The 25,967-nt window shown below is 46.1% G+C and overlaps 3 protein-coding genes across 7 annotated transcripts; all 3 read left to right on the forward strand.

Annotated features, from left to right (window-relative positions):
* The first annotated feature begins 79 nt into the window (after positions 1-79).
* Positions 80-11,273, forward strand: arhgap18 (Rho GTPase activating protein 18). Of its 3 annotated transcripts, XM_088285819.1 has the most exons (18): positions 1,236-1,551; positions 5,188-5,344; positions 5,658-5,781; positions 6,025-6,107; positions 6,191-6,340; positions 6,944-7,007; positions 7,180-7,298; positions 7,627-7,698; positions 7,780-7,873; positions 7,935-8,026; positions 8,092-8,169; positions 8,245-8,404; positions 8,987-9,069; positions 9,313-9,519; positions 9,617-9,751; positions 10,295-10,416; positions 10,504-10,559; positions 10,678-11,273. In XM_088285819.1, exons 1-18 carry the CDS (start codon positions 1,424-1,426, stop codon positions 10,764-10,766), a joined length of 2,013 nt encoding a protein of 670 aa, XP_088141945.1. In that variant the 5' UTR covers positions 1,236-1,423; the 3' UTR covers positions 10,767-11,273. The 3 variants fall into 3 exon arrangements, with proteins under 3 accessions (XP_088141944.1, XP_088141943.1, XP_088141945.1); XM_088285818.1 differs by lacking the exon at positions 1,236-1,551 and adding an exon at positions 80-430 and having other exon boundaries at positions 10,295-10,559; XM_088285817.1 differs by having other exon boundaries at positions 1,235-1,551; positions 10,295-10,559.
* A 1,096-nt stretch (positions 11,274-12,369) lies between these two features.
* On the forward strand, positions 12,370-19,901 carry LOC148316229 (protein sel-1 homolog 1-like). The gene is made up of 21 exons (XM_088286675.1): positions 12,370-12,881; positions 13,028-13,065; positions 13,409-13,601; positions 14,150-14,317; positions 14,387-14,492; positions 14,847-15,009; positions 15,172-15,225; positions 15,774-15,833; positions 15,920-16,001; positions 16,069-16,223; positions 16,323-16,379; positions 16,471-16,539; positions 16,658-16,735; positions 16,806-16,868; positions 16,933-17,020; positions 17,090-17,238; positions 17,347-17,512; positions 17,695-17,769; positions 17,839-18,011; positions 18,080-18,208; positions 18,948-19,901. Exons 1-21 carry the CDS (start codon positions 12,815-12,817, stop codon positions 19,197-19,199), a joined length of 2,385 nt encoding a protein of 794 aa, XP_088142801.1. The 5' UTR covers positions 12,370-12,814; the 3' UTR covers positions 19,200-19,901.
* A 166-nt stretch (positions 19,902-20,067) lies between these two features.
* LOC148316230 (phospholipase B1, membrane-associated) lies at positions 20,068-24,310 on the forward strand. 3 transcript variants are annotated; one of them, XM_088286591.1, is made up of 16 exons: positions 20,068-20,226; positions 20,308-20,372; positions 21,094-21,184; positions 21,277-21,335; positions 21,452-21,519; positions 21,681-21,724; positions 21,830-21,950; positions 22,038-22,089; positions 22,268-22,348; positions 22,513-22,578; positions 22,752-22,843; positions 22,999-23,080; positions 23,283-23,384; positions 23,461-23,718; positions 23,818-23,876; positions 23,967-24,310. In XM_088286591.1, the coding sequence occupies exons 1-16, from the start codon at positions 20,169-20,171 to the stop codon at positions 24,301-24,303; spliced, it is 1,635 nt and encodes a 544-aa protein (XP_088142717.1). In that variant the 5' UTR covers positions 20,068-20,168; the 3' UTR covers positions 24,304-24,310. The 3 variants fall into 3 exon arrangements, with proteins under 3 accessions (XP_088142717.1, XP_088142720.1, XP_088142718.1); XM_088286594.1 differs by lacking the exon at positions 23,818-23,876 and having other exon boundaries at positions 23,461-23,556; positions 23,647-23,718; XM_088286592.1 differs by having other exon boundaries at positions 20,171-20,226; positions 21,080-21,184.
* The last annotated feature ends 1,657 nt before the right edge of the window (positions 24,311-25,967 follow it).

Raw genomic sequence — 25,967 nt, forward strand, 5'->3', positions numbered from 1 at the left:
CAACAAGTGAGACCAGCATGCAAATGAATTCAATTTGAGATTCTTTGGATTAGGAAGCCTCGCAGTAAGCCCATTATTTTGCTTCCACAAGAAGATCTAACTAGTGTTGGACAGCTCTCAGTATGATTCGCCGCACTTGCATTCCACTTTGTGCACTCCTAATGGCTTTGTAAAGATGGAAGAGCGCGGCGAGTGGAAAGTGGAAAAGATAGACAGACAGAGCGAGAGAACGGATGACATGGGATCAGAAAAAGGGGGCGGGGCAAGAAGCCGGACAATCTGATTGACCTCTCTGGCTAATCGACTTGCGTGTGTGTGTGTGTGTGTGTGTGTGTGTTGACATCATCCCCGAGCACATGGTGAGAAGGTCGTCTTCGGTGAAAGAGACGTCCAACATGGTCCCCAGACTGGCTTTCTATCTTCACTTCAGGTAAGTGGCACTTTGTTCTATTTACCGATGTGTATGTGTTCAACCATTTTGGATCCTCATTCGTCCTGTTTGTTTTTTTTCATTACCATTTACCTGGAAGCTTTTAGAAAGTGTCAACTTAAAGTGGAATGCGGCTCTTAATTCTTTTTATTTTTTTGTTCCTCTTAAAGAAATAGAAATGGCGCGCGTTGAGGTGTGACACACTTTTTGTGTTCTTCTGGTCATTTTTCTTCCCCTCGTTCTGACGTGTCCTCATTAGTTTTGGCACCGTTTTGGAGGGATGGCCATCCCAAATGTGCGGGAGCGGCCTTTAAAACAGGAGTTTACCTAATATGGATGTGAACACTGACGGGCATCTTTCATGTATACATTTTGTAACCTCAAAAATCTTTTCTTCCTTTTCACTCTAAACAAAAAAAAATGCTTGTTTCTATTTAAGTTGCATCATTAAGGTTTAGAAAATGTTAATGTAAATGTACTGACATCTAGACTTACTGTAAATTCATTTCCAAAGTTTTTTTTTAAATTTATTTAATTATATGGGTCAAAATGTATTTAATGTAAGTGGCAAAAGGAGGAGCTTTCCAGACAGCTGTAAATTAATATTCCATTCTGCAAATGCCCCACTGTAAGGTTTATGCAAATATTGACCATGCAAACTCAGATGATTAAATTACGTTAGAAAGTGAACGTGTTTTTTAGTCAATTCCGAATTATTTTGTTATGAGAATTGCAGTAACGGTTAGATTTATTCCAACCGCGCCCTGCAGGGGTCGCCGTGACTTGAGCGTCCAGCCAATCGCGCAGGCGATCCTGCCCACTTCCCTCAAAAGCGACCAGCCCTAGTCTCGATGACACACTTTTATTGCCGACAAGGAAAAAGTTTGAGCACACGATGCGTCGGGAGCGTTGAGCGGCCGACGACGCACACTCGCGATGGAGCCTCGCGTGGACGTCACATTGTTGCGCAAATAGATCGCGGGACGGGGAAACATGAGTCGGCAGCAGGAGTCCCAGGGAGTGGTCTTGACGGGTTACCACAGCAACGCGGAACTCTTGGCCCAGCCAGGACTGCAGATCGCGTGTCCTCCGGGTCAGGAGCACGACCCGCAGGCACTCAGGTGGGATTTGTGCTCGCTTTCTGTCGTCTTCCTGCTTGCTTGCACAACAACGTCATCATCGGCTCCAAGTTGCCCGCAGCAAGACGGCAGATGTCCTGGCCCCGCCTACTGCCTCGGGCCATGCATTTCCTTGGCCCTTTCGGTTAGTTGCTGAGACAAGATCCTACAGAATCCAAAACGAATTGAGTCACGTGAACACAATCTTCTCTCGGCGTCGTCAAGGGTGTGTGGAATGCGTATATTCTTACTTACTTACTGTGCTCACTTGAGGTCGAAACATGCATTTGCGGCATCACAGTCCAGGGGTTCTGGGTTCGAAAATCGGCTCAAGCCCTAATGTGTGACGTTTGCGTGGCCGGTGAGCATTACGATCGAGTCTGAATTATCTCCAGCAGGTCGGGTCCAAAGTCATGTTTAAAGTTGTCAGTTAAATGAGTAACAACCCGTCCGCAGATGAATGAGACCGCACGAGAGCTCAGTTCAGTGAGCCGCAGTTAAGGTTGACTGTTGCCAATGGAAACTTTTACGTATTCCATAACGCTCGTTCTCACTTGCAGTTTCCCATAAAAGAGGTCAGACATGTTTGCTTCAAGGTATTTATTTATTTATTTATTTTTTATCACGCCCCCCAGTCCAGGTTTTTAGTAAAGCTGATAGGGCAAAACAATGAAACGTTTTGCATTTAAACACTCGAATGTTTCAGCACACCACATCCTTTGGTCTGATGAGTCCGATGGCTTTTTGCTAACCTAAAATAAACCTTTAAACAATCGCGACTTTAACACATCGAGCAGCAACACATACAAGTAAGACTACAAACCCGTACGGCGCCATAATCTGGTTGCTTCTTGTTCCTCCATGCGTCCATTCATTCATGAATGCGTGCATGTGTTCTGCTTTTTCTTTGTTGTTGTCACATGACGACGTTCACAATCGAAAGGAACTCACAGTGAAGTCTTTCAGCGTTGGCCCAAAGCTGCCAATTTGTCACACAGAAACGAAAATTGTACGGAAGGACCATCCCGAGACGCTCGTTTTGTTTATTTAGAAATGCCTCGTTTGCTCGCGATGGGGGCAAAGCTGGCTTTGTGTGTGTGCGTGTGTGTAGTTTATTGTGGTCAACTGAGCAAAAGTCCAAATAGTAACAATTGGCCACACCTGCTTTTTGAGTATGTGTTGACAGTGTGGAAGCTCGACATTGTTGAATTATTTGAAGTGCACCACAAGAACTCATTTTACGACATTAGATTACAATTTGACGAATCCTGGAATTGGACCGTAATTAATATTGTTGCTATCACATGTACGTGTTCTTATCAACTATGTCAGAATGATTGCTGTGAGAAAAGAAAAAAAGCACTAAAACTCTCTCCAGTTTTGCGCACGTGTTCCAAATGGCTTGCCCCACTAACCATCCCAAAAAAAAAAAAAGGCAGCATCACATTACAGCTTGCCTTTGTCTTGCCTCCCACATCGGTGAGCGTGCGCGCATGTCGCCTATTTTGTGGTCATCGTTTCCTCTTCCAATGACAGACAGAAATTTGCAGATGTCCCCAAAAAAAAAACAGGAAGGCGAAGTTCATCTTTGCTTAGGAATAAAATGAATTACAGAAGCATCGTAAATTGCAAAAATGGGAGTAATTGCGCCTCAACTTATTTTTTTTTTTTTAATAATGACCTATATTTCAAATTGAAAGCGTACGACAAACTGTGATCGCAAAACCTAAAATGGAACATTGGACAACATTCTCCTTGTCAAATAATGGCTGACACCTGATTGAATTCTGTCAATCTAAAATCAAATAAAAAATGCCGACAACTTTCCATAACAACCCGGGCTAAAGGTTGACGCAACTTTTGTTTCCGTCTTGTAGCTTCTTTGAGAGTTTTCGAATAAGCGCGGCAAATGTGAAAGTGGGAGTTTGGAATGGTTTCAATAGCTCGGTTTGGTTCAGCAGAAAAAAATTGGGAAGCGATCGCTTTCACTTGGATTTGTTGTCATGACGTTTTTGCGTGTGTGCGTTGGAAAGAAAAACTGAGACTGTCCGCCGAGAGAGGACCGCTGACACTTGTTCATATGAATGCGAGCAACGCACGCACGCAATTTCCGACCACCGTGAGCAACTATCTCGAATATTCGTCGTCTCCAACAGCGGCACACGACCAACACGCGGTCGGGCCGCGGCGTGGACTCGCCTCCGGCTTCACTTCCTGTTTGCGCGTCACCGAGCGCTCGGGTGATAAAAGGAAGGACAATGAGCGCACGTCCACATTTGGTAAATAAAGGCGGCAATGTTCCCCGTGGGGGAAGCGGCGCCGTTGCCGTTGAGCCTCACGTCATTGGCGCCAAGCGCGTAGCGATGCACGACCGGGCCGCCAAACAACAACGTTCCTAAACCAAAACAAACAAAAAGGAAGGGGCGGGAAATATGGACCAAATCTAAATCGTCGCCTTTCGTAAAACGCGATGTGAGTCGCTTTTGTCATTCAATGCCCACACGAGTGCCGTGAATTCTAAGGAGTTTCTCGAGTCGACGTTTTGTTCGGGTGGACCATTTCAATTCACTTGCGTGTGGACAAACTGGCACGCGTCCTTCTGTTCGTATGTCCCATTTATGGCCCCGTCTTTTTGATGAAGTTAAATGATTAACCTTCGCTTGTTTGCTCGCCAGGCGGAACAACAAATCTTGCATGAAGCGTTTTTGTCATTTCTGGCAGATGAGCGGCTCGGTGGAGAGCTTTGCGTGCGTTGCATGGAACGGACAAAAAAAAAGGTTCGGGATGTGTGTCAGCTTGGCCGTTCTGAAGTCCGTAAGTGGGAGGAGACCGTAACGGCGACGACGCGGCGTGCATGATGACGGGAGGGGCGGGGCCGCCGCTTTGGGTCGCTACCATTTGAAACAAACGGTAACGTCTGGATTCATCGATTTGAGTGCCGGCTGCAATCCAAATCTGTCATCTCGTTTTGCGACGTCCAAAAGAACATTTTGGATATCGGCCACGTCACGTTTGCTTCGTTTGGGGTTTGAATGAGCCATATTTGGAACTCGTTTGAAGTAATATTCAAAAAGTAGTGACTCCTTTCTTATTTCCTGTTAAAATCAACTATACTACAAATCAAATTCAATCAATAAAATACAAATAAATTCAATAAAAAAAGTCATCTAGACACGACTTGGCCTATTTTAAAAATCGTTCTGCTCATTTGTTTCACCGCAGTCGCTGTAAATGAAATTAAACGCCAGACAGCCGTCAAGAAGTCCGTTAAATTGCCGTCTTTGATTCATTCACGAGTTCTTGGATATCTTTGAACTTTTCCTTATTTTGTGGTTCGTGTCCATAATGGCCGCCGGTAGGAATATGTGGTGCCAATTGTAGTTTGTTACAAAACGGCAAAAGCATTTTGAGCTTATCTCTCTTTCTGTTGTGAGCGCAAAACAAGTTTTATTCGGCGTGAGGCCGCACCCCCCGCCTTCCATAACTGTGCCACCCAACAAGGTGCAAAGTTGAAGCAAATTCTAAAAGAGGCAAAAAGTGACTCCGGGTCCAAAGATCACCAACCGGTGATGCTCGGACTTTGTTGTTCACCTGGATTCCTTTTGCCAGCTCACAGCTTGGTGCGTTTGTGTCTTGCAGCCGCCGGACGGGCCACTACAGCGTCCAGCAGAATCACAGCGCGCTTCCTGGCGACAACGCCGCCGCGGAGAGTCAGCGGCCAAGACCCTCCGTGTGCTCCAATAGCCCCGATAGCAGACGGCGCGCGCGGCCGCCATGTCAACGTTGCAACTCCCAAGTATGCTTTCTTGTACAAAAGCACAAAGGCAAACATCAGTTGTTCCTCATTTTCATTCCAAAAGAGACGTCAACAGGTGTGCTGCAATTTTTGTTCGTTGCTCCAAAAACTACCCATTTGCTTGGCGAGCACACCTGGGCACTTGACCCTCCGGCCGCTTACTATATTGTGGATGTTGTTGTTGTAGTTTTAAGAAAACATGATGTCCTACTGGGGGGAAAAAAACACAAGGTCACTTCCAGAATCAGCACAAAAAAAAACAACCAAACTTGCGTCTCTGATTTTCAAAATGTGTGGCCTGTTCTTTTGGCAGGACTCCCTGGATGAGCTGGAGATGGACGACTACTGGAAGGAGGTGGAGCACATCAGTCGCTCTGCAGAGAAGGGGGGAGGCGAGGGTGGAAATGACGACGAGGAGCAGCAGAAACCCCCCGACGGTCAGACACAACTTTTTGTTTGGCGACATCCGCCTTTGATTTATGAGGCTGACTGCTCCCCGGAGCAAACACGTTCTTCCTGATTAGTCGGAAATTCCTCTTACTGCATCACTAGATTGTTCCTCGGGCCATTTTGTCATGAAATTAGCACGAGAGAGCTTTGCGGTGGCTTTCGCTTCTATCGGAAGTGTCATCGATGACGTTCATAAAGCCAGCTGCCGCATTTTGAATGCTCTTTTCCAGAAGGGGAGCAGGAGGAGGCGTGGCTCACGGAGGCTGGACTCGCGCGGCTCTTTGATGCTTCGCTGGCGGACGACCAGGAGCAGGTGTCAATCGATCATCGAAGACGCACCTGCGCTTGACGGACTTGGTGTAACTTGATGTCGCTCTTCATTTGGTGGCTTGACAGGAAGAGGACAGTGCCGCGTTTCTGTCCACGCTGACCCGAGCGCAGTCGGCGGCGGTGGAGCGGCGTTTGACCTCGCTACAGCAGACGCTGCGGCGGCGCAACCGGCAACACCTGCCGGACGTCCGGGATATATTTAGACTGGCCGAAAAGGTTGAGACGCACTCGTTGCATTTGTGTTAATATCAAATGTCAAAAGAACAAAACGGGGGCCTGGAAAGGATCTTTGTGGCACGCCCGTGGGAAGGTGTGTTGAGTCAATGGATAGATTGGAATGCAACAAAAAAAAAAAAAAAGAAGAGACCAAAATCCAGAAACCTTTATCCAACCCAAACAGTCACAACTTTGCTGAGTTTGCACTTTGCGTGACTTCACTCATCCCTCGACGACCAGCCTTTTGAGTTCCTCGGGCTTTTTGGGGACGGTTTGGATTTGGACTTTTTGTTGGGGGTACTCTGACTTCTTCCCACATTTCAAAAACTTGTCGGCTTGATTGACGACTCTAAATTGTTGTCATTGCAAGCGTCAATGAGTGCCTCGATGTGGCCTCCGATTCGATTGGCTGGCGAGCGGTCCAGAGTGTGCCCCGCCTCTCATCATCTCCGCTCCAGCTCAAAAAAGAAAAAAAAAATGGATGGATGAATGTTTACCATTTGTGAATTAGCGCTAAGTGCTTCCAGTGAAATGTTTATTGCCAGAAAGTTTGACATGTTAACATAACAAGTGGGCACCGGTGAACATTTTGTCACGCCGCAGGACAAGGAGCCATGTGAGGTCCAAGAGGGAAGCGAGAGCGCACCGAGCGACGCCAACTCAGCCGGTAAGTCGCGCACTAACGCATTACTCGGCTACACACGAAAATGCAAGCGCGGCATTAATGTGATTGCTTTCAAGTGAGGGGAAAATCCTGAACCGTTTCGGGGCTCCTCAAAAGTTCACGGCCGTCCTCGTAAACACGTTTGTTCCTGAAACGTCCTCGTTCCGCTTCACAGAAGCGGAGACGGTCATGAACGTGGACGTGGCCTTCTCGGAGCAGGCGCTCTCTTCCAGGGACAAGCAAGCTCGCCTCGCGCTCCAAACGAGCCCCAACCCGCCCGATGACAATCTGCCGGTGAGACGAGTGCGCTTTTCGTGCCGCTTTAGGGTTGAGCTGCCGCTGATAAAACACAAACTCAAACCCAAAAATTGTATTAGCGATGCGAGTGTCTCGCTTACGAATGGCTCATACCAACGATTGCGTCACCTTTTTCTGGCGATTTAAATAAAGGAAGAGAAGCAGTGACGTTCAGTGGTTACGACGAGTATTGCAGCTAAGAAACATGAGCTCAGTCGAGTTGAGGGGCAAAAAAAAACCCGAAACAAAATAGAGAATTTCAAATGATATTGAAAACGGATGAAATTCTTGACATAGATTGAATGAAATATATTGTCCTTTCTAGAACTTCAGGCTACTCCGAGATAAAACCGGTCAGACCAGAGTTGGACATCTGTCGCCGCTGGATATGAAAAAGGTGGGGACACCCCCCCCCCCCGCCCCGTAAAAAGGAGGCACGCTCCTAATGGAAGCCGACCTCATCGTGTCGTCGCTTCAGGTACGAAGGCTCGCACTGGTGGAGATGACGGCTCTTTTCGACATGGACGCCGTCGACCTGAAAGCGCACAAGGCTGTTAAAGGGAAGACGAAAGGTAGGCACGCACAAAATTCCATTTTACACGCAGGAAATAACTGACGTTTTGTTTTATTTAGAAAGCGGTTTGTTTGGGGTGCCCCTCGTCACTTTACTGGATCAGGACCAGCGGAGGGCAGCCGGGACCAAAGTGCCGTTCATCCTGCAGAGGGTGAGCACGCTGGCCTTCTCAATTGAATATTGCCCATGTTGGAACGCGTTCGCTCTCCTGTGTAGCTCATCAGTCATATCGAAGAGGACGGTTTGGACACGGAGGGCCTGCTCAGGATTCCCGGCGCCGCCACCAGAGTCAAGGTAGACAATTACCGTTTACGAGTCGGCGCTTTGGCTGCCGCCTGGTGACTAACCCGCCGATGCTCCCGCGCTCAGTCTCTGCGCCAGGAGCTGGAGTCCTGCTTTTACGACGGCACGTTCCCGTGGCAACAGCTGAAGCAGCACGACGCGGCCAGCCTCCTCAAGTTGTTCATCCGGGAGCTGCCGCAACCCCTGCTGACCGTCGAGTACCTCGACGCCTTCATGGCCGTGGACAGTACGCGCGTGCCAAATGAGCGGCAGCTCGATGTGGACGGAAGCGTTCGCACATTTTTGATGAACTTCCTCCACATCGAACCCGTCCAAGCATGACAATATTCAGAAGGGTGACCGCCGCTCAGTAAAAAGCATTGAAAAAAAAGAAAGCATTTGCGGAATCTGGGGCGGCCATTTTGTCACTTGCTGCAGTGGCTCAGGTAACGAGCAATCACAGCTCACCTGTTTTGCGAGTTTGGTCACGTGACCTCGGCAAGCGGACGCAGGCTGCACTTGTTACGCTTTGACTTGAATTTGACGCGAGATAAAATTGCAAATTTCTTGGAATGATTAACACTCTTTTTCTTTTCAAAAAAAGCTCAACTTCATCCTTGTAACTTCTTCTAAAAAAAAACATGAATTTATTTGAATAGGATGACTTTTTCCTCCTCAAAAATATGAACTTTAGAAACCTGTGGCATTCGAGTTATGCATGGTATCATTATTTATTGATGTATTTTTTTCAGGCGATACGGTGGGGTGAGAGACTTTGCACGTTCTCCTCTAAGTGTGCGTTGTTGTTGTTTTTGTTTTGTTTTTTCAGAGCTGCCCACAAAGAAGCGACAGCTGCAAGCTTTGAACCTTCTGGTCCTTTTGCTCCCTGAAGCCAATCAGGATAGTTTGAAGGTGAGGAGACATGGCCGTCAACTTTCTTCACAAATCATACTGTTTAGGGGGGGCGGTTACCGTGACGACCGAAGCACAACTACGGCAGGAAACGAAGCGAGCGGCTGGAGCCAAATTAGAAGCTCAAGTTATTTCATTTTGTCCAAAAAACAATACGCAACAAATGTAGCTTTTTTTTGGAGGGGATGCGACTGGACTCTTTCAACACAAATCACATCTGGTTGTTTTTTTTCTCCTGGTCAGGCCCTCGTGGAGTTCTTCCAGCGCGTGATCGAGCGCCAGGCCAAGAACAAAATGACCCTGAACAATGTCTCGGTCGTCATGGCGCCCAACATCTTCATATTCAAGGGCTGTCGCTCAAAGGTCACGGAGCAGCAGGAGCTCTCCATGGCGACCAGCACCGCCAACACCGTGCGCTTGCTCATTAGATACCAAAACCTCCTGTGGACTGTAAGACTCCAAATGACCTTCAGTGCGTTGACCACTTTCACCAATGTCAGATATTTCTCTTTCTTTCTTTCTCTCTGTTTTTTTTTTTTTTTTTTAGATCCCCAAGTTTATCCTGACGCAAGTCCGACAGCAAAACATGGAGAGCCAGCGCAAGCAGAACAAAGAGCGAGCCATGCGAAAGCTGCTGAAGAAGATCACCACAGACAAACCGCCAGAAAGGACCGCCTCTGAGGTTGCTTATTGCATAAAATGTCTTGCCACTAATAATGAGCGGCCAACACTAATATTTGCACATTCCTCAGGCAATCTGTTAACAAACGACTGAGCTACGCCCCCAGACGTGTATCATACACACTTGACAAATACATAAAAACAACTGCTGTTAAAAAATGCATTTCACTGCCCCTACAAAACATTTACAGATGTCATTACTATCCAAACAAACAATTGTTTTGAAGAGCACAATCACAATAATTAGTGAATTGTGAAATTAATGCATTCCTTCAAAGGTGAGCTTTGTCTTTGCTAGAGCAGAATGTTTGTCACCTGAATGTAGCGTAGTGGGGAACAGTGACATCTAGTGGAAATGGATCAGAATGCAATATCTATAGTTCGAGAAACAACTACAAAAAAATATATTTTTCTTTTTGTAAAGCGAATAAAGAAAGACCTCACCCCACTAAACCTTTTAGTCATGTTGAATGTCCTTGCTGAAAAAAGGTTTCTCGCGCTAACAGATTGAAACTTTCATGGTTTCTTCTTTTTTGCCGAGCAGGAGAGCTCGCAGGGATTCATCCGTGTGCAGGCACCGCAGTTCAGCAAAGTGTCCATGGCCCTGCAGCTCACCGAAGACCTGCAAGCGGCCGACGTGCTCACGCGCTTTCTCAGCCAGGAGAGGTCTTGGCTCCCGTTCACATACTCGATCTCGCTTGGCGACGATATGTTACTCATCGGAACTTTTTTTTCCCCTCGGTGTATACGTAGCGCTGTGGCAGTGAAGCGAGAGCACTTGTGTCTCTATGAGATTGGTGGAAACATCAGTAAGTCCGACGACTTGTGACAGAAGCTTAAGCATCCACTTCAAATACATTACGTCTACATTTTCCATTCCGCTCCTTGACTCCAATGAAATTGTTTGCCCGTCTTGCTCATCATCAGAGGAGAGGTGTCTGGATGGGGAAACTTTCATGAAGGACCTCTTCCAACTCAACCCGGCAGCTGAGTGGGTCATCAAAGCGGCGCAGTGAAAGGGCTCCACTCCTCTGAAGTTGGAAAACAAGTCGTCTGCTAACCACCCAATCCCACCCCCAAAGCCTTTAAACCACTTGAAGTGTTCATACTGCGTGCATTTATTTGATTTAAAAAAAAAAAAGAGACTTAATTGCTTTTTCACGTGAACTATTCATATTTTAGCACTAGCTTTATAAACCAATAGTTGTGCTCTTGCCTACCTTGATGGTACTCGCAAAGTTGTGGATGGCTTGAGGCTATGACTTGCACAAAATTCTCAGCAGTGAGCTTTAACCTTCCACACCTCCAAAAAAAAAAAAAAAAAGTCTCTCCGAATGATTTACTCGACAAATATGTCATCCTGCCTTCTTCAGACTGCATACAAAGTTTACGTTTTGTGTCTCACTTTTGATTGTGTAAAGCCCAAACAGCTTCCCCTTTTCAAAGCTGTGGTTTGTAAACGTATTATTTTGTCCACTATGATTTAGGAAAAAAATAAATGATTTTTTCTTTTCAAACCACTACCACTGTGTGTAAATGAATATATAGTTAAGTACCGTTGTGTTATGTTTCTTGTTTAAGGAGGATTAATTGTTTCATTTGTTGTATTTCCTTGATTGTTTCTTGGCTTCCTTTCCTAAATGCTGCTTTTCTACATGAATCATTACATACTTAATTTGCATAAACCTTTTTCTTCCTTCCATTTGTGGCTTAAAACTGCTTTTCTGCCTGCCTTGCCTTTTTCTTTCCTCTATCTGATTTTTCACCTTCTGCCTTCTTTTTTGCCTTCCTTCTCCACATAAAGTTGTATTGTATTGTATAATCTTATCTTACACAAAACTACAGTTTTGTTTTTTGTCTTCTAACCGACTGCATACTTTTAATTGTTTCGTGAAAGTATACAGTTTGAAGCCTGTATGTGACGTCACATCCGTAAAGTCACTTCCTGTTTTGGTCTTCTCAATTTTCATGTTCTGATGCCCTCTGCTGGCCACTTGCTAATTTTAAGTACGTGATAAAATGCGAAAGATCAGACGTGTCACTACTATTGCAGCGCATGAAATTAGGCGAATTCATGCATTGCGAGTGTGTACTGAGACGTAATTTATTTTCATTTTTCAAAGAATTCAGAAAAAAAATCAGTCTGCATGAAACATTCAACTTTAGCTGTGTATTTTCGACACATTGCATGAGAACATTAGATAATCTGGACAAAAAAAATGAGTTAATATTATAAAGTTAATAAGTGTCTCTACTTCTGACCCATCAGCATATGTGAACAAGTTATAACTTGGTGGACAATGTATTTTATGCATAATGTTGTTTTTTATTATTATTTCATTCGTCTCGGGGAAAAATGATTTAATTGTAACTACAGCTAAGATAAACTCTAGCACGCCTGCGATCTTCGTGAGGATAAGCGGATATATTTATTATTAAGGATATTTCATCAGCGTGTTTTTGTACAGCGGACTCGCCCACCTGCTAACTATAACTGTGTATCTGCACGATTGGCTTATGAATTGGTGGCCGCCGCTGATTGGCCCCCATCCCACAAAGTGTTGTGATTGGCCAAGATTTTAAGAACCGGAAGAATACAGAGTGCGATGATTGGCCGATTTGTGAGACCAGGAAAAGCCAAGCACTAGTGAGAGCTTAGTCGCCACTAGTCAGCTTCAACTCAAACGTTCAATGTTGGCTCTTGGCGTCGTCGTTATGAAACGTACACGTTCGGAATGATGATGACGAGGTCGCTAGTAAACTATTATCCTGACTGAGGCGTGTCGGAAGATGTTATTTTATATGACTCGTGCAACGTTCACTTGTTAGCCGCACGTCATCGCAGTCGTAAGTGAAGCCCCCCCCCCCCGCTTAGCATCGTTAGCATCTTTGACGTCGATATCGATAACAACACTTCGAATAGAACCCGAGTTTCGGTGGCTCGGCCAAAGTCACGTGACTTTGGTTCGTTTAAATCGCGTCACTTGGCGTAGAGTGACGCAATCGTTGCTGAATGTGCGCGGACAGCAGAGACTGCGATAGTAGCTCCAGTTAGCGGCTAGCCATGGGGCGAGCCTTGTTCATTTGCACCTTTCTCCTCCTCGTCGTCTTCGCCTGCGGATCAACAGCTGGTAATTATTCTGAAACTGCTCGGTTGCTTGCTTTTGATTCTCTGCTTTGCTCGCACGCGGCGCTGTTGATGCTGAAGCTATTTGATTGTTCGCACCTTGGGCTGTCTGTAATTTGCCATTTAAGTTGTATTATTGTTGTTTTCCAGACGAGGAGCCTCAGGGGAACGACGGACCAGAGCTCAAGGTGCGTCGAAACAGCCTCCACGCATTACACTTTCCGACATTTGACGGATTTTTGAAGTCCCTGTGGAAAAAAACACGTCTTGAATATATCACACATCACAGAGAAGCGTGTTACTAACCCTGCCAAAGTTGAATGATGAAAAAAACAACAACCTCAAGTAGCTGAGTAAAGCTTAAAAAATGGGACAAATAAAATCCCCTACTCACTCTTCCCCCTTCCCTCCGTTTGTACACTCGGGGCGACAACAAGGCGCTCTAAAGCCGCCACGCCAGGGCTACCGTTCCCGTCATCCCAGCATGTCCAATTATTTGCCAAAAGCTAACGATTCCTTTCCTGTCTGCAGCCCTACCACGATCCCGAATCGGAAGAAGACGATATCCATTTAAACTCCAAAAATGTAGCGCCTGTTTCTACCGATACCGCGCCGGATGCTCGTAATGTGCCAGAAGAAGTGACGCATCCAGGGGACATTTTGCCCGGAGAAGAGAAGGAGGAGCTGCCAGAACAACACGTACAAATGGAGAAACCGAAAGAAGGCAAGGGTTGAAAATTCACCGTCTCTTCTTGATTGAAGAACACTTGCGGAATTGTTTGAATATGGTTGAATATGTTTTAAGCACGTGGGAATATAATATTTAGTATGAGCTGCTTGTAGCTGTTTAATGACGTTCAAGAATGAGCACAGTTTACTTTACTGACTGGTGATTAGAACAGCTGCTTGAGCCACCGTGACACTCCCTTGAGAAATGGCAAGCGTCGTGCACCTGCGCCTGCGCCGCGTACTTTCCCTCGTTGACAAGCGGGATGATTTGTTCGCTTGCGTTCCACGTTCATTCTTTGACATATCAACTATTAGAATCGTTGTTTTAACAAGGATCACACCATTAAGATTTGTCACAACTCACACAATCATGATGAGAAAACGATCCCAGTCGGCGCCAAAGGAGAGAAAAGAACTTTGCACAAGTCCAGGAACCAACAAGTTACCGAGCATTTTAGGTGGAAATGTGCCACATTTTCCTCGCCAATTGAGGTGTGAATCGCTTTTGGAAATGTGCAAATTCACTCGTCGATGTTCCATCAGTTCCGGTGGTGAACGGCGGCACCGCCGACGGAGAGCCCTGCGTCTTCCCGTTCGTCTTCCAAGGCAACGAGTACTCGCGCTGCACGGCCAACGGGCGCGGCGACGGGCGACTGTGGTGCGCCACCACCTACAACTACGACCGCGACAAGAAGTGGGGCTTCTGCGAGAGTACGTGGCAACACGCACGGCGTGCGCTTGATTTTGCGTGTTTGATAAGAGCGCCGTGGTTCCCCGCAGCCGAGCAGCAGGCGCAGCTGAGACTGCGGGCGGAGGAGGCGGAGGACGAGTACCAGACCTTCCTGCATATGCTCAACGGCACCACACGGCAGAGCCAGAGGAAAGCGTGAGTGGCCGTCTCCGCCGCCGTGGGGTCGGTCGGCTTGCTTCTATTTTCACTTGAAGGCCGTCGTCCGCTTTTGAGATGTTTCTGTTGGGCCGGTGCCGTCTTCTGGTTCTTATCTCCATCTCCGTTCTAAACTCTCACACGCACCTTGCAGAACAGCGACGTGATGTGTTTTTATCTATCCTATTCAGTATTATTTTCCATCGCACTAACTATTCTCTCATTTATCTGAATTCTTGTTGTATTGCACTGGAGAGGGGAGCTCTCAAATTTCGTTGCACACTTGAGTACGATGACAATAAAGGGATTTCTGATTCTGATTCTGATAATTTTGCCTGCTTGGTGCGTCTCCAGGCTGTACGAGAAGCTGCTGAAGGTGGCGGAGGGAGGCCACCAGCGGGCCATGGAGAAGGTGGCGTACGCCATGTTGTTCGGGGACTACCTGAGTCAGAACGTCAGCCGGGCCAGGGACATGTTTGAGAAGCTCGCCGTCGACGGTTCTCCCAAAGCGCAGACGGTACGTCGTCAACTTTTTCAGTCCGCTTTCTTGACGCGAGGGACGTGCGCCACTATAAAAACGGGAGGGCCTTAGCTGAAGTGTTCAAATAATCAGATTGATTTAGTTTTTTTGTTTTGGTCTCAATTTATTTTGATGTTCTGCTTGTTCATGTTCCTGCAGGCTCTTGGATTTTTGTACGCTGCTGGACTTGGAGTTAACTCAAGTCAAGCGAAGGTGTGTGAAGTGTGTGTGTGTTTGTATTTTTAAATATCGCTGTTGTGGTAGCAAACTCACTCTATCATTTATTTTTTTTAAAAATTAAAAACCGTCTGTCACAAAAAAACCACAGTGACTCAATAATTCTTAGACGAGATGAAGTCTAGTGAGAGATAAAAAAACGCTTTTTTAGATCCACACTTGTGTTTTCTCTCGCTTATCCTGTTCACATTTGTGTCATGTTTTTAAAAGGAATTTTATTTTAATGTAAACATTTCGGGGATTATTTATTTGTGAGTTATGCATTCCGAATGTACTTTTAGGAAATGTTTATGGTCTTGTTGTTTTATTCCAATTTTTCTTTCAGATGTGCTTTGTATTTTTTCTTAAATGAACATTTTATAGTTTTATTTTAAATAATTTAGTTTTTATTTGTCTTGTCTGTTTGACAATTTAATTTGAATTTTTTTTTTTTAAAGACGATTTTATTTTGAAAATAAAATAATGAATAATTTCTTACCTGCGCATCTCTTTGTCAACTGCGTTTGTCCTTTCTGTCATTGCAGGCGTTGGTGTACTACACTTTCGGTGCCCTGGGAGGAAATTTGATCGCTCACATGATTTTGGTGTGTTTTCCTAAAAATGACCAAAGCAACAGCCGCATTCGGATTTATAATTTTTTTTTCTTTAACCTGACGTCTGCATCGATTAGGGCTACAGATACTGGGGCGGCGTGGGCGTCCCCCAAAGCTGCGAGTCGGCGCTGACGCACTACAAGCTGGTGGCCAATCAGGGTGAGAAGGCGCCGCCTCGGCCCGCTCGCGTGTCCCCTTCAAACGGACACTGACGGCTTTCTCTCAGTGGCCAGTGACGTGTCGCTGACGGGGGGCACAGCCGTGCAGAAGATCCGGCTGCTGGACGAGCTGGAGAACCCGGGCTCCGCCGGCGGCATGCTGGAGGAGGACCTCATCCAGTACTACCAGTTCCTTGCCGAGAAAGGAGACGTGCAAGCGCAGGTAAATGATTCCTTTGAAGCTCCCATTTGAAAGCCGAGTTGTGTCCTTTAAAGCCCTGAAACGTTAATTAGCGCCCCTCCCCCTTGTCCTCCTGCTCAGGTGGGCCTGGGTCAGCTTCACCTGCACGGAGGGCGCGGCGTGGAACAGAATCATCAGGTATGACGTCGCCAACGGATCGTCCGTTTCCAATCCATCCCCATGTTCCCCTGCTGACCGACCATCTGACGCTTCCTGTCCTGTCCAACAGAGGGCGTATGACTACTTCAACCAGGCCGCCAATGCCGGAAATACGCACGCCATGGCTTTTCTGGGCAAGGTGAGCGTTATGCTGCCACCTACTGGCCCGCCATGACCGAGCACGACTTGTGAATTGCTTGACCGCAGTCTTTTGAGTTTGGATGGGCTTTTTCCGTCTTGTGGTTTTCGTCCCTCAGATGTACAGCGAAGGCAGCGACTTCCTACCTCAGAACAACGAGACGGCCCTGCAGTACTTTAAGAAGGCTTCAGACCTGGTCAGACAAAGTTTGTAATCTTGATCCCAATAGTTGATCCGATCCTCCCAATGTTTGAATTCCCCCCCAGGGAAACCCCGTGGGTCAGAGTGGCCTGGGCATGGCGTACTTGTACGGAAAAGGCGTCTCGGTGGTAAGTGACACGATGACGTTGCCCGATCGTCGTTGCGCAATCGTCAGCCGTACGTCTTTTTCAGAACTATGAGCTGGCGCTGAAGTACTTCCAGAAGGCTGCCGAGCAGGGTTGGGTGGACGGCCAGCTGCAGTTGGGCACCATGTACTACAGTGAGTCACGGCCACTCGTTTTTTTTTTTTTTAGGCATCTGTCAGGAACACGTGTCTTGTGCGCTGCAGATGGCATGGGCGTGAAGCGCGACTACAAGCAGGCACTGAAGTTTTTCAACCTGGCCTCGCAGGCGGGTCACATCCTGGCCTTCTACAACCTGGCGCAGATGCACGCCACCGGCACCGGCGTCATGCGCTCGTGTCACACGGCCGTGGAGGTCAGACGCACACGCATTTTGGGGAAAATTGTCAACTCAAACAAACGAAATAGCTGCAAAGCGAGCCTTGAGACAGCGGCCCCTTTTTTTTTCTTCTGCCGTTTGCAGCTGTTCAAGAACATGTGCGAGCGCGGCCGCTGGTCGGAGCGTCTGCTGACGGCGTACGGCAGCTTCAAGGAGGGCGACAGCGATGCGGCGCTGGTGCAGTACCTGCTGCTGTCCGAGCAGGGCTACGAGGTGGCCCAGAGCAACGTGGCCTTCATTCTGGACCAGAGTACGACCACGCCGTGGCTTTGTTTCCTTTGGGGTTCTGCGTTTTTCAATTGGCGATTGAAAATGAAAAATCTGGTCCGATGACACACCGACACACCATTGGGATTGCATTGGAACAACATTGTGATGTTGTAGTGGCACCTTGGAGACTTGCTTCTTTTAATTGTCCCCCCCCACCACCAGAGGGCGCCAAAATCTTCAACGAGAACGAGACGTATCCTCGGGCTTTGCTTCACTGGACCAGAGCCGCCGCTCAAGGTGCGCTCACACACCTCCGTCATGCGTTTCCCATCAGGCATTGTCGTCACACCGGCGCTCTCCCGGCAGGTTACACGGTGGCCCGCATCAAACTGGGCGACTACCACTTCTACGGCTTCGGCACCGACGTGGACTACGAGACGGCCATCATCCACTACCGGCTGGCTTCGGAGCAGCAGAACAGCGCTCAGGCCATGTTCAATCTGGGTTACATGCACGAGAAGGGACTGGGCATCAAACGGGTACGTTGCGCCGTCATGTCCGCACTGGCAACAAAACGTGCGGGATGACATCGCTGGCCTTTGCGCAGGACATCCACCTGGCCAAGCGCTTCTACGACATGGCGGCAGAAGCCAGTCCTGATGCTCAGGTGCCCGTCTTCCTGGCTCTGTGCAAGCTCGGCCTGGTCTACACTCTGCAGTACATGCGCGACCTCAATGTGAGTTCCATTTCACGCGGCGTGCGCTCTCGCATACGACTCGTTTGAGCTTGACTTAAGGAGTTGCAAAAGAGTTTGATGGACGGGTGCAAAGGCTCGTTGGTTGACGACGGTTTCAACATAAGCGGTTTTGAGGGCACCAGTGGCGCGTTTGTGCAGCAGCATAAAGATTTTGAAAAAAATATTTTGCTTTGTCAACAGCAGCTCCAAGGTTAAAATTGATAAACAAAAAGTGTTGGTGGAAAAAAAAAACAGTCACAAATAAGACAATGTAGAAAAAGGGGGGGGGGGAAGTATTAACTGAAAAATACTCAGATTTTAATGGAAACAAAAATAGTTGAAAAAAAATCTAAACTCTAAAAATATTAAGGGGAAAAATACTTTTGATAAAAATTCAAAATACAGATTAGACAATAACCACAGGAAGAAAATGTCTTGATGAAACAATTGAATAGATGAAGATAAAGTAGATAGCAAATATTAAGGAAATACTACATTTGCAATTAGTAGGGGGAGGAAATATCAAAGACCTTACTCAACTCTCTCATTCACTGACATGTCACTCACCAGACCAGGCCCCGCCTTTTAAATCCAAACGCACTCAAAGTCACAGAATGTGAACACAGCGACTCTTAAGTGGCCAAAATAAATAACCCCTTCACGATAATCGTGTTAACAACGCAGCCTGAATTGAGTTTATTGAAATTCCAACGTGACGTGATCTTGCCTTTGTCGTCAGCTGAGCCAGCTGCTCTCTCAGATGGACCTGGACCAGCTCCTGGGCCCCGAGTGGGACCTCTACCTCATGACCGTAATCGCCCTGCTACTCGGCACCGTCATCGCCTACCGCCAGCGCCAACGCCAACATCAGATCATGATGCCCCCTCGGCCCCCCGTGCCGCCGCCCCCGCCACCACCCGACGCCGACGCCGACGCCGAAACCCCGCTGGAGCAACCGCAAGCCCAAGGCGAGGAAGAGGAGCTGCAATGAGAACGGCAGGAAACGGACGAACACGGCGCAGAGCTCGCGCTTGCCGCCTCGACGCATCCGCGCTCGGGCTCGCTCCCAAAGACTCAAAATGGCCGCCGGTGTGTGCGGTTACGTCACTGGAAGACACAGATGTTGGACTCCCGAGACTCAGGAGTGAAACACACGCTGGACTCCGAACGATCAAAGAAAATAATATCACTCATCTATTTTCAAAGTCATCTGGAAGAAAGCTTTTTTTTTTTTTTTTCTCTTTTGATTTCAGACACTTCACCCCCAATTTCTTTTAGTTCCAGAAAGAGTGTAAAACTAAACAATTAATTTATGCAACGCTGCACTGGGATTTTCCAGACTTTTTTTGTTTTCTCGTTCTCTCATCATTATTTAATTCGAATCCCCTTCATCATTTTTCATTAATAATCACCTTCACTACAACCGTGTGGAAACTTAGTATTCGACCAAAACTGGTATCATGAGTTTTTTTTTCTTTCCACATGCTTGACACATTAAAAAAAAAAAAAAAATCAAATGAAACACTGGTCATTTTTAACGCTTTTTATTAAGTTTATAAATAAATGAATAAAACATAGGTGAATATGAAAGTCTAATGGTCCGTGGATTATTTTTTTTAGTCTCTTGTTTTAAATGTTCTTTAAATCACTCTAAGGTCCTGAAAGATAATAAAATGAAGGTTGTCTAAATTGATTGGCGCATCTGACTTAGTTCATTTTTGTAATTTGGTCAAAAAGTCAAGCAAAGTTGATGAATTTTGGACAGGGTGAAATCTAAATATTTTTCTTGACTTATTCTGACGCAAATGCAACGTTTGTGTGTTTTAGGGTAGCAGCGCTCCCCATTGGTCCCAACCAGCTGTCAGTCTTCCTCTTGTGGGCGGAGCCCTGCAACTAAAGCGCTGAAAGTGCTAAAGTGACTCACCGCAGGGGTGCCCCACTGTCTGACACTACTACTACTATGGGGTGGCTTTGCGTCGCCGTGGCAACGTGTGTGCTGGTGTCGCGCTGTGTCAAAGGTAAAGTGCTGGAAAGCCCCGCGAGTTGTTGTTTGTGTTTTTACTCATCGGCACGCAGTTAGCAAATCTTTGATTTTGAAGGTGACAACTGGTGGTGGAAATATGAAGAGGGAATACGGCACTACAGCAAGGAGGCGCTCAATCAGGTACTATTTTCGTTATTAAAAGATGTATTTCCTTGATGAAATTGTTTTGTTTGCTGCAACTGTGATTCACGTTTAATCACAACTGTTCGATTAACGATTAATTGGTTTCACAAAGTTGAACTAGAACAGAGTCATGTAAAAGCCAAAGCAATGTTTGCCATAGGAACAAATGAACATCCAATGAATCCGTGTCGGATTCCCAAAAAGTATTAACACAAAAGAAACATGGCGTAACATCCTGTCAAAAGTCAGGCCTTCAAAATAAGATCATGACATCATGATGACGACGATCTCATCTCACTTCCTTCAGCCCGACAGTGGTTAATTTAGCTGTCGCTCTTAATCTAAGAATGTGTGATGAAACTGTGTTGTTACAAATTTTATTTTGAAGGTCTGACATTCGACAGGAGGTGTTGTTGTCAATTTCTTGAGTGTTTGTTGTTTTGTTTTTTGTTTTTTTTTTGGGGGGGGGGGCAAGGATTGATGGCATTTGCACTCATTTCAATGAGGAAAGAAATGTTTCAAGCCACCATTGAAGCTCCAAATGTGTTTGATGTGACCGACTTTGGCCTTTAGGGGGCTTTCGTTAGCATCCCGATTTCCTCATGCCAACAAACCACATGAAGTCATTTAAAAGGCTTGGGTGAAGGTTTGAAGCGTCTTCAGTTGTCACTGTTGCTCTGTTGCACACGTCGTCATCGCAACAGTCGTGTCTCTTCAGGAGTTTCCGGAGAAAACTCGTCCGGTCGGCTTCAAGCATCCGGCTTTCCACTGTCCTGATATGAGCCCCTCACCTTCAGACCCTTCCTCAGGTGGCTCACTTTCTGTCACTCTCGCGCACACACACACACACACACACACACACACTCTGCATGATCTTCCTCATCTTCATCTGTCCTTCTAGTGGAATTGGTGAAGGCAGGCGATATCAAAGTGGTCGCCGCCCTGGGTGATTCTCTCACAGTAGGTGCTGCTTTGGACGACTTCCTGTTTTTGTTTTCTACGCTTCCGTGGCCTTTCATTCGGTACGCCTGCATGTTTTCTGTGTGTGCGTGTGTGTGTCTGTCCTTCTCGTGCAGACGGCCATCGGCGCCAACGCCACCACCGTCCTGGGCATTCCCATCGAGTTCCGTCACGTTTCCTGGAGGTGAGGAATGGATGCAATGGCCACTCGCTAGGGATAATTGTTTTTCTTTAAAACCAGAAATTCCTGATAAATGAAGATATGCCACCAATATTTGTTTTCAAATTTGACTTAAAAACTTAGAATACAGCACCCTCAAATATTTTGTCAATGTTGTTTTCTAGCATTGGCGGTTACGGCTCGTATGAGGATGTCATTACTTTGCCCAGTAAGCGTTTTTCTTTTCTCACCCCTCAAATCACCTCGCATGTCTTTCATCTTCAGTGCTGACTTCCTGCGATTGCGTTTGTGTGTGTGCGTGTGTGTGTGTCAGACATTCTGAAACTTTTCAATCCCAACCTGCTGGGCGCCGCCCGAGGCAAGACGATTCACGGCATGGAAGCCCACCTGGGCCAAACGGGCCTCAACCTGGCCGTGACGGGACACAACACCTTGTAATCAAAAGTCCTTCCCACGTGTTTCCGTTTCCATGGCAACTCACTTCTGCATTTACGGCTAACTTCATTTTCTTTTCTTGCCAGCAATCTTCCCGGCCAGACAAGACATTTGATTGACACGCTCAGAGGTTTTGAGGTGAGAAATAAGAAATAGGCTCAAACCTATTTGATCTCTTTTAAAGTCACTCCAAAAAAATCATCCGATTTTTAATTTGTTTATTGATTTTCCACAAGACATCATCATGATTTCATGAAATTGTCCCAAATTGGGTTGTGCGCTGATGTGTTGCTTTTGTGTGACCTTCTCCGTGGAGGGTTTGAACTTTGACAAGGACTGGAAGCTTCTCACTATTCTGATGGGCATGAACGACATCTGCGATTATTGCAAAGACAAGGTGCGTCTTTCTTCTTTTTCGCGTTCTCCATCATCAAGATGATTGGATTGTCTTGCGTCACAATCTCTCAATTTCCCTCGTGCATGAACAAAATATGCGTCTGTCTGAAATCGGATGGAATCCTCGCTCGTCTTTCATGCGTCTGTACTGCGTTTGCCTTGCAGACGCTCTTCTCGGCCGAGAACTTCATTCGCTACGTGACCGTCTCCTTGGAAATGCTCATGAATGAGGTCCATGAAAGATGATTCTAATTTATTATTCATTTATTTTAATTTTGACATCACGACAAGTCATCCAATTTGGATAAAATGGATTTAAAAAAGCATAAACCAAATTCTAGCCCTGAAGGTCTTTTTTTTTTTTTTTTTTTTTTTTTCTCTCTCTCTCGCTGTCCCCCCTTCAGGTTCCTCGCATGATCGTCAACGTGGTGCAGATCCTTCCCATGCAGACGCTCAGGGAGGTGCACAAGCCCACGCCGGGCTGCCTTCTCCAGCGGTGAGCGCCGCCACCAAGCCTTCCGACTGCGCCACTTGATTCGTTGCCATTTAGAGGGGGGGGGATTGATTAGCTTGACTTTTGCCACAATCATTGAAATTTGAAGTTGAAGACTCAAGTTTGACTTGGTCTCCTCGAAATTGAATTTATTTTAGCTCCTTCTGCTCGTGTCTGATTGAACCGGTGGCCCGTTCGGCTGAGCTACGTGAGCTGGTGGAAATCAATCTGGAGTTTCAGGTACAACCACAACATCCTTTTTCGTAAAAAAAAAAAGAAAAGAATCTGGGTGCTGCTGTCCTGGAAACGGGCAAAAACGTCAAGTGTCTGACTTGCGGTTTGTTGCCTCTGCATGGGATCTTGAGTCTTCTTTTGCTGGTCTGGTCGCGATGAGCCAAATGTCAAAAGTGACAAGCGTTCTTGGCTTGACTTGCGTCCGCAGAGAAGATTGGAGGCGTTGCTGCTTGCCGATCGCTTCTTCAGGGACGACTTTGCGGTGGTTTTGCAGCCGTTTTTAAAACGAGCCGACCCTCCTCGCCTTCCCGTAATCCGCAACGCCGACGCCGTGACATCATCGTACGTGTCTCCTCTCTCATTGGCTGTGTGGTCTCCTGGCTCAGAGCGGCAAGATCGACATGAGCTTCTTCACGCATGACTGCTTCCACTTCACCATCAAAGGCCACGAGGAGCTGGCCAAGGGGCTTTGGAACAACATGGTCAACCGCATGATCACGATTCAGCACATTTCCCCCCCACCAAAGAAATTCCATTTCAAAAAGCATCACTCAATGCTTCTGTGTGCGCAGTTTCAGCCCGAGGGAGGAAAGACGGTGGTGAGCAGTTTTTCCGACCCCATCACTCTCGTCTGTCCACCCACGGTGAGGCTCACGAGATTTCAACTTTTGTGATATTTGTCAATGGGCGAGAAGTGATGAGTATCTTGTGTCCGACATATATTTGTTTTCAAATCTACGTAGCTTCATGACATCCAGATGAAACCGCTCCCCTTTAACGGCGACTCAGATCAAGACAGAATGTGATTGTCCGGCGTGGTGCGTTCACGATAACTCCGATATCACGGCGCTCCTTCATTTCAATGTTTGTTTTTTTTTTTGCGGTGTCGCAGGAGCATCCTTACATCTTCACCCGGCCCTCCTCGGCCAGATCCGGTCAATGTTCCGGACGGCGTGCGCCGCCGGTTGCGCTCGTCTCCTGCCTGCTGTCTGTCCTTGTGGCGTTCAGGCATGCTGGTTTTTTGTAGAACTCTTCCCGAGCAGGTGATGACAGCTTCATTGAAAGTAAGTTCCCACACCGTTCCGGAAAGACGACAATTGTGTCATATTGAAGGACGAGGACCTTTTTGGAATTGCTGTTATTTTTTTTTCAGCGCTACATTTGAACATCTTTTTAAAGTGTTTGTGTCTTGTAAAGAGTCTTTGAAACCAAATATAATGTATTTATAAAGCTTTATTATCGTGAATGAAGTTTGTTTTCAATTTGCACTTTTGTAGGAACAATACACTGATTAAAAAAGAAACACACAAACAACAATGTTTTATTCTGAACATGAGCCTGTTTTCTCATTAATTCTCATATGGTGCTACTTTTGCGTCGTCTTTTTCTGCCAGTCGATGTAAAAGTGAATTATTGATGCTCTCCGGGTCTGCCTTGAGCCGTCTTTTCTTTTTTTGCACTTTACATGACACTCCCGCCACAACAGAATGTAAGCGCTTTTATCTTCACTGCCCTCGCAATTCAAAGCCTTTTCCAAGTTGAGCAGTCTGATTCCCATGCAAGGTGTTTTATGTTTTAGTTTGGTTTATATTCTGCCTGGCTGTTCTCCCGCTTCCCAGATTTGAACGTCGTCTCCGGTCACGGAGCTGCTTTGAAAGAAAGAAAAAAGAAATGTGTCTCAAGTTTGTGAGTGTCCCACACAAAGGGCGGGTTGACGTTCTCTCTGGTGACATACTTTCTATTTGCCGGCGTTTCTGACTTGCTTTTCAAGGAGAGAGACCCAGAAAAAGAATTGCTTGTTACCACTTGATTAAATGCAAATGATTTGGTAAATGAAAAATATATTTTACATTTGATAAAATATTCCATTTAAATGAATTAGAAAGTCATTAAATAATACGAATGCATGAAGAAAATCATCAACTAATTGATTGATTAAAAAAAACTATTTAATGAACAGAAATGCCAGCCAACAAAAAAATTTAAAAAATCATGTACGTCGGTCCTTAAATAAATAATTATATTTGACTTTTCTTTTTAAAATTGATGACAAGCAAATTCAAATTTACACCGATTTGGCACAACAAAGTCTCATATTTAACCCATTTACAGTCTGTATGGTAAACTGGTCTCGGGTTCTTTGTAAATTTGAGATTTCTCATGGGATGGATGCTTCTTCTCGCTCTATATGAGGTGCACCTGCAACGCATTGTCCACCTCTTTGTGCCTGCTGGCTTACATAAAGGTCTTATTATGAGCTTCAAAGAAAACATGAGTCATGTTTAAACAAAAAAGGCCCCGCTTGCCTCGCACAGTTCAAACATGGATGAGGCCGCTTTTCATTGTCCGCTGGGGAAAAAATAAATAAAATAAATAAATGAAGCGCAACAAAGGGCGCTCGGCTCCTCTGTTGACGTTTGAGGCTGAGCAAACGGCTCTCTTTTAAAGTCGCTAACCAATAAGGCCCGCCCGACGCTTACTGGACACTTGGACGCAACAATGGAGCCAAAATGGCCGCCGCGTCCACAAATGGCCGTTCTGTGATATTTCTTTGTCTTGTAACCAACGGATTATTCATCACTTTCATTCTGCTTCATGTTATTTTATTCAAGTATTGGACAGAAGGAGACATGTTACATAATAATTATAATAATGTTACAACTACTTGGAATGTCTTACAGTTAACATTTTTTTAGTAGGAAACAAAACCAAGTAGTTTTGTGTGAGCGTCTGGACATGAGTAGTGGCTTAACATATTTTTTTGCCATGTGCTTTTTCAATTACAGATGACTGTAATCATTTGTAATGTCTTCCCTGCCGTTATATGTTATGCATTGTTTACATTATATTGTCTGATGAATAATCTGTTATGCTTAATGTAATATCAGATTTT

This window comes from Idiotropiscis lumnitzeri, chromosome 21 (genome assembly GCF_059441095.1).
Source record: "Idiotropiscis lumnitzeri isolate Australia: NSW breed Sydney's pygmy pipehorse chromosome 21, RoL_Ilum_1.0, whole genome shotgun sequence".
Classification (NCBI taxonomy): Eukaryota; Metazoa; Chordata; class Actinopteri; order Syngnathiformes; family Syngnathidae; genus Idiotropiscis; species Idiotropiscis lumnitzeri.

What these genes read in the sequence shown, in the direction of transcription:
- arhgap18 (XM_088285817.1), top strand. Translation starts at nt 1,424, where the DNA reads ATGAGTCGGCAGCAGGAGTCCCAGGGAGTGGTCTTGACGGGTTACCAC. An exon ending in CGCCGCTGGATATGAAAAAG is followed by an intron (nt 7,699 to 7,779) that starts GTGGGGACACCC and finishes TCGTCGCTTCAG; the next exon opens with GTACGAAGGCTCGCACTGGT. An exon ending in TGCCGTTCATCCTGCAGAGG is followed by an intron (nt 8,027 to 8,091) that starts GTGAGCACGCTG and finishes TCTCCTGTGTAG; the next exon opens with CTCATCAGTCATATCGAAGA.
- LOC148316229 (XM_088286675.1), top strand. Translation starts at nt 12,815, where the DNA reads ATGGGGCGAGCCTTGTTCATTTGCACCTTTCTCCTCCTCGTCGTCTTC. An exon ending in GAAGTGGGGCTTCTGCGAGA is followed by an intron (nt 14,318 to 14,386) that starts GTACGTGGCAAC and finishes GGTTCCCCGCAG; the next exon opens with CCGAGCAGCAGGCGCAGCTG. An exon ending in AGGGACTGGGCATCAAACGG is followed by an intron (nt 18,012 to 18,079) that starts GTACGTTGCGCC and finishes GCCTTTGCGCAG; the next exon opens with GACATCCACCTGGCCAAGCG.
- LOC148316230 (XM_088286591.1), top strand. Translation starts at nt 20,169, where the DNA reads ATGGGGTGGCTTTGCGTCGCCGTGGCAACGTGTGTGCTGGTGTCGCGC. An exon ending in GTGACGGGACACAACACCTT is followed by an intron (nt 21,951 to 22,037) that starts GTAATCAAAAGT and finishes TTTTCTTGCCAG; the next exon opens with CAATCTTCCCGGCCAGACAA. An exon ending in AAATCAATCTGGAGTTTCAG is followed by an intron (nt 23,081 to 23,282) that starts GTACAACCACAA and finishes TTGCGTCCGCAG; the next exon opens with AGAAGATTGGAGGCGTTGCT.